The sequence below is a fragment of the Sceloporus occidentalis genome, unplaced genomic scaffold (assembly GCF_023333645.1).
Source record: "Sceloporus occidentalis isolate IW3139 unplaced genomic scaffold, rSceOcc1.0.p SCAF_1, whole genome shotgun sequence".
Taxonomy (NCBI): domain Eukaryota; kingdom Metazoa; phylum Chordata; class Lepidosauria; order Squamata; family Phrynosomatidae; genus Sceloporus; species Sceloporus occidentalis.
In genome coordinates, this window is record NW_028316981.1 from 48,767,073 (window position 1) to 48,781,067 (window position 13,995).

Here is a 13,995-nt window from a genome sequence, read left to right on the forward strand (position 1 = left end):
ATGATGCTAATGAAAGAATGCATGTTCTGGTGCACATGTGCCTTCAGGTCTCTTGTCAACTTATGCTTCAGGTGACCACAGGTCCTGACTGCAGCAGAGGACAACTAGGCACCGCAAATGTAACATGCAAGAATAAAATGTAGGACAGTGCCAAATAAAAGCTTTAAAACACAGGAATGGCAATCCATGCTGCTTTGTCATGTTCGAGATGGAGGGCATTTTGAAGCTCCTCCTGGGCAAAGATGGACATGTAGGCTGTGTCCTGGAAAAGGAGGGCCTCTGGTCCCCCCCCCCCCCCTTAGGGCCACCCTGTGAAATTCATAGGGTTTTCTTAGGCAGGGGATAACATTCGTAGGGCTCTGGTCAGTTCCCCTGAAATGTTGCCCACATTGCCTGCCATTCCTTGGCAGTGCCCCCCCCCCCCCAGGACTCACTCCGCCCTGCAGAGTCCTTAGCGGTGCTTGTTTGCACTAGTGTTACTGTGAGTCGTAATCCCCCTGAACGCAATGCTGGCGGCTGTAGCAGAATTAAAGAAGTATCCCTTCAGATGACAATGCGACACACGCAGCCTCGACGTGACAGTGAAGGCTCGGCTAAGATGTCATCCTTTTGAAGATTTTAAAGGGCTTGGGAATAGATACATATTTTAATTCTGTGAGCCGCCCGGGCTGCGCTTGGTAGAGGGGCGGGATACAGATAGAGATAACACCTGGATATCTTCTATCCCACCTTTTGGAGCATTCTGAAGAGATACAAAACAGGCGCCTGAGAGGAACAGTGGCGTCACCCCGCCCCCTTGGTGACGTCACTGTTGGTGTTTCCCATGCACGCGTTTTGTGTCGATTGAGCCAATCAACGCTCGCTCTGGTGAGTGAAGGTCTCTGCTCCCTCCCTCCCTCTCAACCAGGGAGAAGCTCGAACTGCGCAGGCGCCAACGGAGGAAGAGGCGGGGTAGGCCAAACAATGGCCGCTGCGCATGCGCAGAGCCTCCCGTGCCTATAATGGCTGCCGGCCTGCTCCTGCTTGCGTAGGTCTCCTTGTTCTGTTTCGGGATGCCGCAGAGGCCCGGAGAGGAAGAGGAGGAGGAGGCTGCGCAGAGGCGGGGGCAGGAGGGGCTGCGGTCGGTGAACAGCCGGGAGCCCTGCCAGGTCATCTTCTGCAACCGCACCCCGCGCGTGGTCAGCCCCGTCTGGCTGGACTTCGAGGGCGCCCCCCGGCCCTACCCCAGCCTCAGGCCCGGCACCGGACGCAGGATGCACAGCTACCGCGGTGAGAGAGAGAGAGACAGAGAGCGTGGATGTCTGCAGGTGTCAGTCTGTGAGAACTGAGTGTGTTGTGTCTGTGGGTAAGAGTAATAACCATAACCATAATAATAATAATAACATTTATTTACATCCCGCCTCTTCCGTTTTGGGGATCCAGGCGGGTAACAACAAAGTTTGTACAATACACGACAATAAAAACAACAAGACCCCGGCCCAAACCTCCCTCCCAAGAATAAAATTAAACAATAACACATGCTTAAAAATACACAACAATACGACAAAGTTAATAAACAAAACACGAACAAGAAAAATAATAAAAGGAGGGGGGTTCAGTTGGTTCTGGACATTATCAATTGGGGAAGGCCTGCCGGGAGAGAAGGGTTTTTGTCACACACACACACACACACACACGAGTGTGCATGTGTGTGTGTCAGTGAGAAAGTGTGAGTGTGTGTGTGACAGTTAATGTGTGTGTATAAGAGAGCATGAGGATGTGTAGATCTGAGGGACTGTGAGCGTGTGTATGTGTGACAACTGAGTGAGGTGTCTGTGTAGAAGTGTGTGTGTCAGTGAGAAAGTGTGGTGTGTGAGAACTGAGTGTATGGGAATATGTGAGAGTGAACGTGTGTGAGAGAGTGTGTGAGTCAATGAGAAAGTGTGAGTGTGTGAGAAAGTGTGGGAGTGAATATGTGTGTGTGTGAGAGAGAGAGAGAGAGCATGAATATGTGTAGGTGTGAATTTGTGAGGGACTGTGAGCATATGTAGGTGTGAGAAAGTGTGTATGTGTGTGAGTGATTGTGTAATTGTGAATGTGTGAGACTGAGAGTGTATGTGTGAGTGAGTGTGTTTATGTGTATGAGAATTTAATATGAGGATGTTTTGTGTACATGTGTAAGGGAGGGTACATGAGTGTGAGAAAGTTAAGGTGTGTATGTGTGTGAGACAATTGTGTGTGAGAAAGTGTGTATGTGTGTGAGAGATAGAGAATGTGTAAGTGAATGTGTGAGAGACTGTGTGTGTGTGGGAAAGTACGAGAGTGACGGGGGGGGAGTGCAAGAAGAGTATGTGTAGGTTTGAATGTGTGATTACATTAACAGGTAGATAAATGGCCTTAGGGTCACCATAAATTGGAAACGACTTGAAGGCACATGGCACGCACATACCAATGACACATGGATCCAAACCTGTGAAGGAATGTGTGCATTTGTGTACTTACTAAACAGAAATGGGGAGTTGAGATACACAATGTAGGAGCTCACAGTGTGACTGCATGGGACTAGGAATAGTCCCCCCAAACCACCTTCTATAGTTGTCGCTAGCTGAAATAGCTTTGTTAACAGGATTGCAGCGAAAGCAATAAAATAGAAATGTGATAGAGCTACTTTGTGGAGGAAACACATCTATCTGTGTGATTAGATGCTTGAAACAGCATAGAAAATGTTGTTTGAAAATTCTCCATTGTTGACTCAGGAGCTGCCTTGATAAGAACGGTATTGTGAAGAAATCGGGTTTTTCCTAATAGCCAAGATTTACTCGGACAGTACTATATTTTGATTCCTCAGAGGTAACAGATATGTGTACTAATAAGGTTGGATTTTCTGCTTAGTGGTAAGCCATTTCTGGTATCTATGGTTAGTTTCACTTAAATTTATTTTCTGCTGGAATGTACTTTCCCAAATGTCAGTCTGGTTCACTGTAAATTTGATTCCCATTTTTTCCCTTATAAATTTTATTTCCTGTAATTGGTTATATGTCTGCTTATTTGCAGACAGCCGTGGTACAGCATCTAGTATCTTCCTCTAACAGTTCTTGCTACCACTTTTCCTGACCCTCCTTGTTTCCTAGACAGTTGGAGGTAGTCTATGAGATCTGCAGGCCCTGTGGCCCAGGTTGAGTAGGACTTAAATGAGGGAGGAGGTGGTTGTTAACTGCCCTCAAGTCAATCTCAACTCATGGCGACCCTATGGATGAGACATCTCCAAGACCCTCTGTCCCCCACTGCTCTGCTTAATTCCTGCAACCCCATAAAACCCGTGACCTCCTTAATAGAGTCCATCCATCTGGCACGTGGCCTTCCTCTCTTCCTACTGCCCTCCATCTTTCCCAGCATTATTGTCTTTTCCAATGAGTCCTTCCTTCTCATGATGTGTGCGAAGTACAACAGCCCCAGTTTGGTCATCTTGGCTTCCAGGGAGGTTTCCGTCATGATCTGCTCCAGGACGCATTTGTTTGTCCTTTTGGCTGTCCATGGGATCCTCGGCACTCTTCTCCAGCACCACATCTCAAATAAATTGATTCTCTTCTTATCATCTTTCCTAACTGTCCAGCTCTCACATCCATACATGGTACTAGGGAATACAGTGGCTTGTATGATTCTACTTCTGTGCTCAGTTGTATTTCTTTGCATTTTAGAATCTTTTTTAGTTCTTTCATAGCTGTCCCATTCTTAATCTTCTTCTGATTTCCTGACTTCAGTCCCCATTTCTATCAACGTTTGATCCCAGGTATAGGAATTCTTTTACTATTTCTGTTTCTTCATTGACTTGGTTGAACTTTTGAAGGTCCCCCGGTAGTCATTATTTTTGTTTTCTTTATGTGCAACATTAGCCCTACCTTTGCACTTTCTTCGTTGATCTTCCTTAGTAGGTGTTCCAGGTCTTTGAAGTTTTCTGCCAGTACTATGGTGTCATCTGCATATCTTAGCCGCAGTACAGACCGCCGAAAAATGGCAGCCTGCTGGCGCCTGTTTTTCCACCAGAAGGAAGCTACAGCTGCCAAACTGTATGCCTTCCCTCGAGCGGAAAAAGAACCCGCGAAAAGCAGGTTCTTCTTACGCCGCAAGGGCAGTATAACAAGGGCACCACTGAGTGCCGCCATTATTAAGCCCTCGTCACGTGCTGGGCTTGTGGGGTATGTGGGTGCTCCGCCCCAGGCGACCCTAGCATGTGACGAGGGCGTCACAGAGGACCCATATGTACCGGGTCCCAGATTGTTGATATTCCTTCCTCCTATTGTCACTCCTTCTTCTGTGTCCAGGCCTGCTTTTCTTATATTATCTACTGCATACAAGTTGAACAGATAGAGTGAAAGGATACAACCTTGTCTGATCCCTTTGCCAGTTGAGAACCATTCTGTTTCTCCATGTTCTGTTTTGACAGTAGCCTCTTGTCCTGAGAACAGATTCCTCATCAGGTCTATTTATTCTTAAGATCCTGGATCACTCTTTCCTACAAAGCTTCACAGATACCTTTTCTGTTATATGTCTAGCACAGGGGTAGGCAACCTGCGGCCCGCGGGCCAGATGTGGCCCGGCGAGGCCTTGGGACCGGCCCCAGCCCGGTCCTGCCGCCGATTGCTGCCGGGGCCTTTGGCGTCTCGCGCAAGGGGCATGGTGGGGCAACTGTCTATAGAAGCCTCAGAAACATGCATTTATCTTAACTTTTTTAAAAAAAATCAGCAAATTTTTTCGCGTGTCCTCCATTTTTTATGTAAAAAGTGCCCTCCATTTGAAAATTTTGTCCCCCGGTATATTTATTTATTTATTTTTTTAAAAATTATTTAATTATTTGTTTTTTGGCTTCGGCCCCCCAGTTGTCTGAGGGACAGCAACCCGGCCCCCGGCTCAAAAGGGTTGCCTACCCCTGGTCTAGCATGTTGTTGTTTTTGTTGTTGTTGTTGTATGCCTTCACGTCATTTGCAGCTTATAAAAACCCCTAAAGTAAACCTATCATGGGATTTTCTTGGCAAGATTTCTTCTGAGGAGGTTTGCCATTGCCTTCCCCTGAGGCTGAAAGCACTTGCCCAAGGTTTCCTAGTGGGTTTCATGGCCGAGCAGGGAATTGAACCCTGGTGTCCAGAGTTGCAGCCAGAGTTACAGTCAGATGCTCAAACCAAGTACACCACACTGCCACTCCCTTAGTGTTAGTTATCATAATTTCAAGTTCTGAAAGGCACTAGACCTTCATGCTCTAGTCATAATCCTCATGAGGTTCTTCTAAGGTAAGTCAGTATCATTCCCTCCTACCATATAGATTTATTATGGGACTGAGGCCAAGAGGATTTTCAAGACCCTAATGAGTACATGGCAAAGAGGAAATGTGAACCAGGGATTTCCAACTCAGGCACTGTGCAACGCTAGCTCTTGCTATGCTAGTCTTCCATGCACACTGACATACATTTCTTTGCAAGGGCATCTTTTGCTGCTAATTACGGTACATTGTGTCATGTTATATGTTGATACCTTTATGTGTAATTATTGATATATAAAATCTGACTTTGGCTGCAGCCGCACTGCAAAAAGAATCTAGTTTGACACCATTTTAACTGACATGGCTCAATGCTATGGAATTATGGGAATTTTGTGAAACATTTAGTTTTCTCTGTCAAAGAGCTATGGTGCCAAAAGAAACTACAAATCTGAAAATTCTAGAGCATTGAGCCATGACAGTTGAAGTAATGTCAAACTGGATTATTTCTGCAGTGCAGATACTGTCGCCTTACTGTTCAGTCAGTAGAAGATAATATGTACTCTTGCTGTGAGGTTTACCAGCTGTCCTTGTGCATTAACAAGGCCATGCAGCTGCTCATTTGTTTTGCTAAAAAAAAAGTAAACTTATCTGCATGCTTTTTCTGCCATTTTGATTGGTTAGAAAGATTTCTCCCCAAAATGTGTGTCTTCAATGTGTGTGTGTGTGTGTGTGTGGCATTTGAAATAGTTGTTCAGAGACACTATTTGTGATTGTTTTCTAGAACACCTCTGGTTGTTCAGAGATGCTGGGACAGACGATAGTCTACTTGTCAACCAGGCAGAACTGTTTGTAGCCACTCGCAATACAAATGGGCAACCCATACTTGCAAATATTACATTACCAGGTAAAATTGCCAATGCCTTTTCCAAGATAAATGAGATTACTATTTTTACCCTTATGTATTATATAAAAAATGACATGCAGCTGAATGGCATGCAATTATATTTGACTAGTGATAAAAATGTTCTTATTATGTGGACTCTGGCAATGTAACAATTGGTAAACAGTCCTTTCATTTCTTTTTGTTCAGCAGGCATTTTAGATATTATCCCTTCTATTTAGCTTTAAATTGTTTTCAGGTCGATAAATCTTACCTCTAAATAAGTTAATAAGTTCATCTGAAGTGGTTCATACTAGCTGTTAGGTTTTTTTTGGTGTTATTTTTAACTCTTATGTCTATGGGTTTCTGAATAAACCTATATACCTTTTTCTAGTTACATACCCAGACAGCTATCATTTTTGTATTCAGGCTAGCTTTTTTCATGTTAAGTATTCAATATGCTTACCAGCACACTAACAAGCTAAATTTTCTGTTTCCGTAGTGTTCACTCTGAAAGAAAGATGTCTTCAAGTTGTCCGCACTTTAGTAAAGCCAGTAGACTACAGGAAATTAGACATTGTTCGATCACTATATGAAGATCTAGAAGATCATCCAGACATTAGGAAGGATCTTCAGCGACTTTCTTTGGAAAGGGGTAAAAAGTTAAGGACTGAAGACCCTAATAGAAATGAAGAGCCATGGTAATCCTGATAAAAATGAAGAATATGTGAAGAGTCGTGGAGATCATGATAGAAGTGAATAACTGAAACAGTTACTTTTTTAATAAACTGGTGCACACAAGAAGCATTAACTGTACTTTATGAACTGAACATGACCCTTTCATAGTGGTATGGAACACCAGCTTCTTCTGATATAGCCTGTGTTACATCATTCTTTGAGAACAACTGTAGCCATGTGGCAATGAAATTAGGGGCTACCATGTTAGCTGAAAATACTTGGCTGAATCTTGCCTTAGACCTATGCAGACATTAGACCAAGTATTAAATTTTCTCCCAATTGCATATGGTAGAAGATGACATTTGAGAAAGCTGTTTTCATATGGCTCCTCCCTTATTTAATCATTTTATTATAACTGGTTGTGAAACACCCTTTAGTTATTAGAAGTTGGGTGAGTTAATTTTCATACCAAAGGGTAAATAATTATTCTTCAATTGTAACTCAGCATGTATTATTAATCATACAGCTCAAATAAGAGAGAGCTGGATGAATCTGTATTTTCTTGCACCAGTGGTTTCTTACAGGTCAGTGTTGTTTCAAATGGTGCTTCCAGTGTGCACAATATGTACACTTCTGCTATACTTTACCTATCTTTGTCTGGCTTACTGTAAAACAACAACAATGATATGGTGGCAACAAAGTCAAAAGCTGTTTGCTTCTGAGGAATCACTGATTACCCCCTCTTCATCCAAAACAATAACCTGATAAGCCTGCTGTATAGGCAGAGTATGAGCAGTTCACAAATTTCCTCTCATTCCTCTCTTACTACTGCAATGGAAGTAAAAGAAACAAATGTGAATATAATATCCTGACTCTTCTTAGGTGGACCAAGCAAGTGTGTATCACCAGATGTTGTTTGAAAAAAAGCAACTTTTGTTGCCTTTTCTAATCTTCTCAATTTTACATTCCTCTATAAGTCCTTGAGGCATTACAAAACTGGTTTATAAAATATTTTTTCTTTGATCTATAAAGGTGTTTAGTGTTCAGTTTTTGCCCTATTTATCAATACATCTGTTTGCAGTTATTATGTTTTGGATGACTGCAATTGTCATTCATCACATTTTCACTATTCAGTTTTGTAAACTTAATTCCAGTTGAACACACATAAAAGAGCACCTATAAAATGAAGTTGTTAGCAATATCAGTATGTACTATATTTGTTGTGAATTGTTACCTTCTGTAAAATTGTGAGTTTGTGATGTTAGGTGTCTACTGACTGAAAATTTGTTTTAAAAACCTTGAATGTCTTCATATTTTATAAGTCTGTACCTTATATGTTGCGGACAAACATGCATGCAGCTGGAGCTTTCCCTCAGAATTTTTTTGAGGAAGGAAACGTGCATGGTTTTACAACCAACATGGAATAATTATTTGATGGAGTAGATGAGGCACAAAGATTTTCAAGTTGGGATAAGGGAATCTTGTCAGGACAAACACTTGATCATTTCATTTCCAACGGAGATCATAGGGTCTTACATTTGGCATCATTGGGTTAGATACCTTTGTGAACAAAGATAAATTGTTGTGCTGAATATATTTTCTATCCTTGAACTGCTTCAACACAAAGAAGAAGGAAATGAAGTCCATCCAAGCTTGGTATTCAATAAATAAGCATTCACTGTCATATTTCACTCATTAGACATGTTCTGTTGAGGCTGAAATTAATTGTTTGAAGTATTGTTATTTTTGTGGAGTTCTGTTTTTATCTCATCCCTACCTACTGGTGAGATCAGCTGCCCACACTTGCCTCTATGAATGGCATTTTTACAGGTATTATTAAGAACTTTGTGGCATTAAAAACAGATTCTTATTCACAGCGTTGTACCTCTTCTATCCTGCTCATTAGTGGATAAAAATATATTAACTACATAAAGGTGGTTTTCTTGTTCATTGGGTACAGGGATCAGATCAACAGTTGAAGCAATACTTTTATTAAGACCAAGTAAAACCCAACAAAGCCATGTAAGCTTGCCAACTTTTGTGGCATTTCGGTTGGTACTGAAAAAGGGTATTATCCAAACCAAGACTACCTTGTTCCTTTGCTTAGGAATCTATTATACCTATCTATTGTAAGCAGTGGTGGTATACAGTATCCCAATTGTCATGATACATGCTTGGAAGATTTGTGTTGTTTTTCCCCTTTTCATACTTGGCTCTTGGGTTAATCACAGTCTTGTTTCCCTGGTAATACAGCATTCTCCCCCTTAACCAATGTTCAGATGTTGATGTGATACAATGATGACGTTTCCCTCTTATTTGTTCATTTCTGCCATTCCCTTCTTAACTCTTTTTCTCAAAACAGTGCAATTGTCTTAATTTGTATTGCTAACTTACTGAAAACAGAACTTAAGAATACTTTTTCTATCTTAGCTGATAAGCTTTTGTGGTGCAATCCTTTGCACATCTACTCATGTAAATTAGATTGCATTCAGTCGGGCTTCCTCTCAGGTAGGTGGGTATAGGTTTGTGATTCCAGTGTCAAGATTCAATCCTGATAGGAAACCCATTAAATTTCAACCAATTTACATGTGAACAGACATGCAAAGGATTCCAGGGGGTCTCAGACACAAACCAAAATAGGTGTAAAATTACAAGTGTTTTAATTCATATTCAAAATATACCCATAGCATGCCCTTCTGTGATCTGATCTTTGCCAAACGTTGGACATACTTATAGTAGGACACAGATTTTTGCAAATCTACCCTAATTTAAGAACAGGAATGGAGAAGGTACCTGATTTCTGCTAGAGTTCAATAATATCTTTCCGTTGGGGAATGAGTATGTGATAGATCTGTGACAGCGAACAGCTGCAATTTCATGGTTAAAGGAGTTAAGTACACTACAACATGCAATTGCCTGAAATTTTTAGGATGAGAAACTATATAGTTTAAAAGCTTGGTTCTCCTGCTTTCTTGTCATGACAATAGCATTATGTTTTTTAAATGCTTGTCTTGCATTTTCAGTAACACGGCTGAGGGTGCAATCTAAAAACACTAGGAAATAGGCTCAATTGAATACTGAGGGGATTTGCTACTCTGAGAGCCAGTGTGCTATAGTAGTTTGAGTGTTGGACTTGGATGCTGGGGGACCAGGGTTTGGATCTCTGCTCAGCCATGGAAACCCACTGGGTAACCCTGGGCAAGTCACAGACTCCCATCCTCAGAGAAAGGCAAGGGCAAACCTCTGAATAAATTTTGCCAAGAAAGCCCTGTGATAGGGTTGCCTTAGAGTTGCCATAAGCCAGAAATGACTTGAAGGCACACAACAACAATAACACCATGTGTAAAAGTGGCATGTGGAGCTTTTGAGGATACCTAGCCCAAACACCTTTGTTTTCCCCACTGTTTCTTGACTCCTCACCCTGAATGAGTGTCAAAATATTGAGAATAACAGCACAGATATCCTTTAAAATGGTTTCTCAGAACAAATCATTTCTTTAGTTAGAAGATAAAAAAGCATGTGCTCTCTAATATACAGCTCGGATATGTTTTCTATATCTTCTGCCAGGACAGTGTCAGGTAAGGGTTCTTTCTCCTTGTGAGCTGATGGGGCACTGGCAGGTTTCATCGCTGATAGGTCTGGGACAGGGAGGTTTTTTAAGCACTAAAGTGAACCTGAAGGCATCACTCTCAGTGCCCCCAAGGCACTCCCTATGTCACAGCATTGCTGAGATTGTATAGGGAGTGTTCTGTGGTAGATGCAAAGAACCTGCCTCTCATCAGAACTGCCAAAACAAAGTACGGTAAGCCTGCCAAAGTCAAAGGATGGATGCCTCAGAGGAGGATGTGAGACAGTCTGCTGCAGGGATTGGAATCAGGTGTCCCTCCAGATGTTGGATGATAGTTTTGGTCTGCAACTCCCAGGAGCTTTAAATGGTCTAGCCATGGCTGAGGGATGCTGGAAGTTGCAGTTCAACACCTGGAGCATGCCGTTTCCATCTGTGGTGTATTCTGCCTTTATTTAAAAAGTGGTGTTCGGAATAGATTGGCATAGGCTAATCAACGTGCTGGTAGATGAGTTGCTTAACAGCAAGGCTGGTCAGATGTAATGCTCCAAATGTTGAAGTGCAAGTTCTGTCAGGCAGCAGGCCTAACTAGTATGACAACCAGAGGGAGTTGCCATCCAGTAGCAACTATGTGAATGCATGCAGCTTCAAGTCACCTGGTCAACTTATGGGGAACCACATAATTCCATAGAGTTTTCTTAGGCAAAGAATATTCAAGAGGTGGTTTTGCAAGTAAGCCTACAGCAACTGGTACTAATTAGCAGTCTCCCATTCAAGTACTAACCAGAACTGACTCTGCTTAGCTTGCAAGATCAGAGGAGATGTGAGGCCTTGAGGGCCACATAATTCCTACCCTGTGGAAGAGAGTTGCCAATATTTTGCCCTCTGCTACTCCCAGGCAAAATAACTAGGGCTATGGCTTGGAACTAGGCTTCCCATATCCCGCCTGGGGGCGGGACTTTCCCGATTTGGGGTGGGTCCGCACGGTCCCACCCCGGTTTGGCCCCGCCCCAGGACTCCCCCCCCCAGCGAGTCCTCCAGGCTTGGCTGGGGCTTGGAGGACGGCTATCTCCCAAGCCCTAGCCATGCCCTGGGGGCTCCTCCGCGATCGCAGAGTCCTCCAGGCTTGGCTGGGGCTTGGAGGATGGCTGAAGCGAAGCCCCAAACCCCTGCCTGGCTGCCTCCATCGCGGGGGGGAATCCCGGGGGTGGGGGCAAAACGGCGACGGAGGCAGCCAGGCAGGGGTTTGGAGTTTCGCTTCAGCGAGGCCCCATTCCCTTGCCTGGCTTCCTCTGTTGGCGACGGAGGCAGCCAGGCAGAGGAAAGAGCCTTTCCTCTTTCTCCTCCTCCTCTTCTTCTGCCTCCTGTCCTCCTCCTTTTCTTCCTCCCCTTCTTCCTCCTTCTTCTTTCTCCTCCTCTTCCTCCCCTTCTTCTTCATCTTTTTCCTCCTCTTCTTCTTCCTCCTCTCCTCCTCCTCCTCCTCTTCTTCCTCCCCTTCTTCCTCTTCCTTCTTCCTCCTTTTCCTCCTCTTCTTCATCTTCCTCCTCCTCCTCTTCTTCTCCATCTCTTCTCCTCCTCCTCCTCCTCTTCTTCCCCTCTTCCTCCCCTTCTTCCTCCTCCTCTTCTTCTTCTCCTCTTCCTCCTCCTCTGCCTTTTCCACTCTTCCTCCTCTTCAATGCCCAAATGTGCTGTTTGGAATGGGGAAGGAAGTTTGGCCAGAAAGGGAAGTACATTTCTGCCATCTGTCTAGGAACAATGCCAAAATGTCCTCCATTTTGATCATGCCTAAGAAACATGCATTTATATTAACATTTTTAAAAAATCATCAATTTTTTGCGTGTCCTCCATTTTTTAAAAAATGTGCCCTACATTTGAAAATTTTGTCTTACTTTTGTCCTACATTTGTCCCAGTTTGGAGGTCCAGAATTATGGCAACCCTAAACTTGGAACTGAAGTGTAGGTGATGCTTGTTTTAAGAATGTTTGGAGCACTGCAATCCAAATAGTGAAAAGTAGATGTACTGTACAAAGAAAGTATAAATGTGTGCTTTATTTGTTAATTTAAAATTTAAGAGAGTTTAAATTTAATTTAACAGTGTTGTTAAGAGATTTAATCTGTAATATTAGATATGGTGTATGCATTATGAATGTATTGTATAATGTTGCACATTTAACATTTTCGTTTCTGGTTTTTATAGTTGCCCCTATACATAGGTTTCATACTCTAAACATGGTGATTTTGCCTTAATAAATGCTTTTCCTCTCTCCTTTGTTGTTTGCCTTTCTCTGCTCTGCCCATCCTCTGCTCTTTCCTACTTACCAAATGGGCAAAATACTACTTGCACTCCCCCCCTTGCATCTCTCTAAGCAAAGAGGTAGATATTTACAGTACAGTAGACACTTGTATTCATTGGGGATTGGTTCCAGAACCCCCCATGGATACCAAAATCCATGTATACTTAAGTCCCAACGAATACAATGGCTTGGTAAAATGGTGTCCCTTACATGGCAAAATGGTAGATTGTAAGCCTGAGGGCAGGGAACCGTCTATTATCCCCTCTGTTGTAAGCCGCCCAGATTCCCAGTGATTGGGCGGCATATAAATAAATCCTATTATTATTATTATTATTATTATTATCCATTGTTCCGTGTTCTGTTCTCTGTAGCAGCAGAAAACAAGCCTGCTCCCTCCTCAGTATGACATCTCTTCAAATATTCAAAGAAGGCTACCATGTCACCTCTTAACCTTCTGTTCTGGAGGCTCAACATCCCCAGCTCCCGAAGTGGCTCCTCATAGGACATGGTTTCCAGGCCCGCCTGCACCATTTTACTCGCCCTCTCCTCTGGACATGGCCCAGCTTCTCAACACAGCCTTTTGAACTGTGGTGCCCAGAACCGGACACAGTATTCCAGGTGAGGCCTGGCCAAAGCAGAACAGAGTGGCACTGTTACTTCCCAGCTGGAAATTGAATGTTGCTCAAGAGAGCATGAAAAGGGCAGGGAAAGGGGAGGTTAAAAAAACACCCGGCTGAGCAGGGTGACCAGAGGTGGTCCTCCTTTTCCAGGACCTGTCCTACATTTCAGCCTTCTGTCCAGGAGGAATTTGAAAATGTCCTCCATTTTGGCAAAGCAGCATGAATTTATTTCTATGAAGTGTGTTTGGCTTTTCTGTCCAGGAGGAGTTCCAAAATGCCCTCCATTTTGAGCGTGGCGAAGAAGCATGCATTTGCATCTCTATTATTGTTTTTATCCTTTATTTTGTGTCCAGAAGCCATTCCCAAAGCGCCCTCCATTTTGAGCATGACTGGGGAGCATGAAGTCACATTTGTATGAAGTGCTTTGAGCTTTGGTTTGGTCACATCCTCATATTTCCACCCTTGAAAATGTCCTCCACTTTGAGGTGGCCTCTTGCCCTGCTTTTCCCCCAGAGAAGGGGGCCAGAAGGGCCTCTGTTTGCTTCTTTCCCTTTTTGACCCCATTTCCTGAGGCGAGGCTGAACCCTCCATCGGTGACTCAGCCCCTTCCCGCCGGCCATTTCCCGTCATTTCTTGCCTCAGAAAGTGGGCCAACCCCTCCTGCTGCTGCTGGGGCCAGGGAAGTCCCTTCTCCTCCTCCTCCCTCCGCCTGGGGAAAACCATCG

General features: G+C 43.5%; 1 protein-coding gene across 1 annotated transcript; it reads left to right on the top strand.

The window, feature by feature from the left end:
* The first annotated feature begins 972 nt into the window (after positions 1–972).
* Positions 973–7,740, top strand: VHL (von Hippel-Lindau tumor suppressor). Its single transcript, XM_089520408.1, has 3 exons — positions 973–1,269; positions 6,015–6,137; positions 6,616–7,740. The coding sequence occupies exons 1-3, from the start codon at positions 1,053–1,055 to the stop codon at positions 6,816–6,818; spliced, it is 543 nt and encodes a 180-aa protein (XP_089376534.1). The 5' UTR covers positions 973–1,052; the 3' UTR covers positions 6,819–7,740.
* Positions 7,741–13,995: the final 6,255 nt, after the last annotated feature.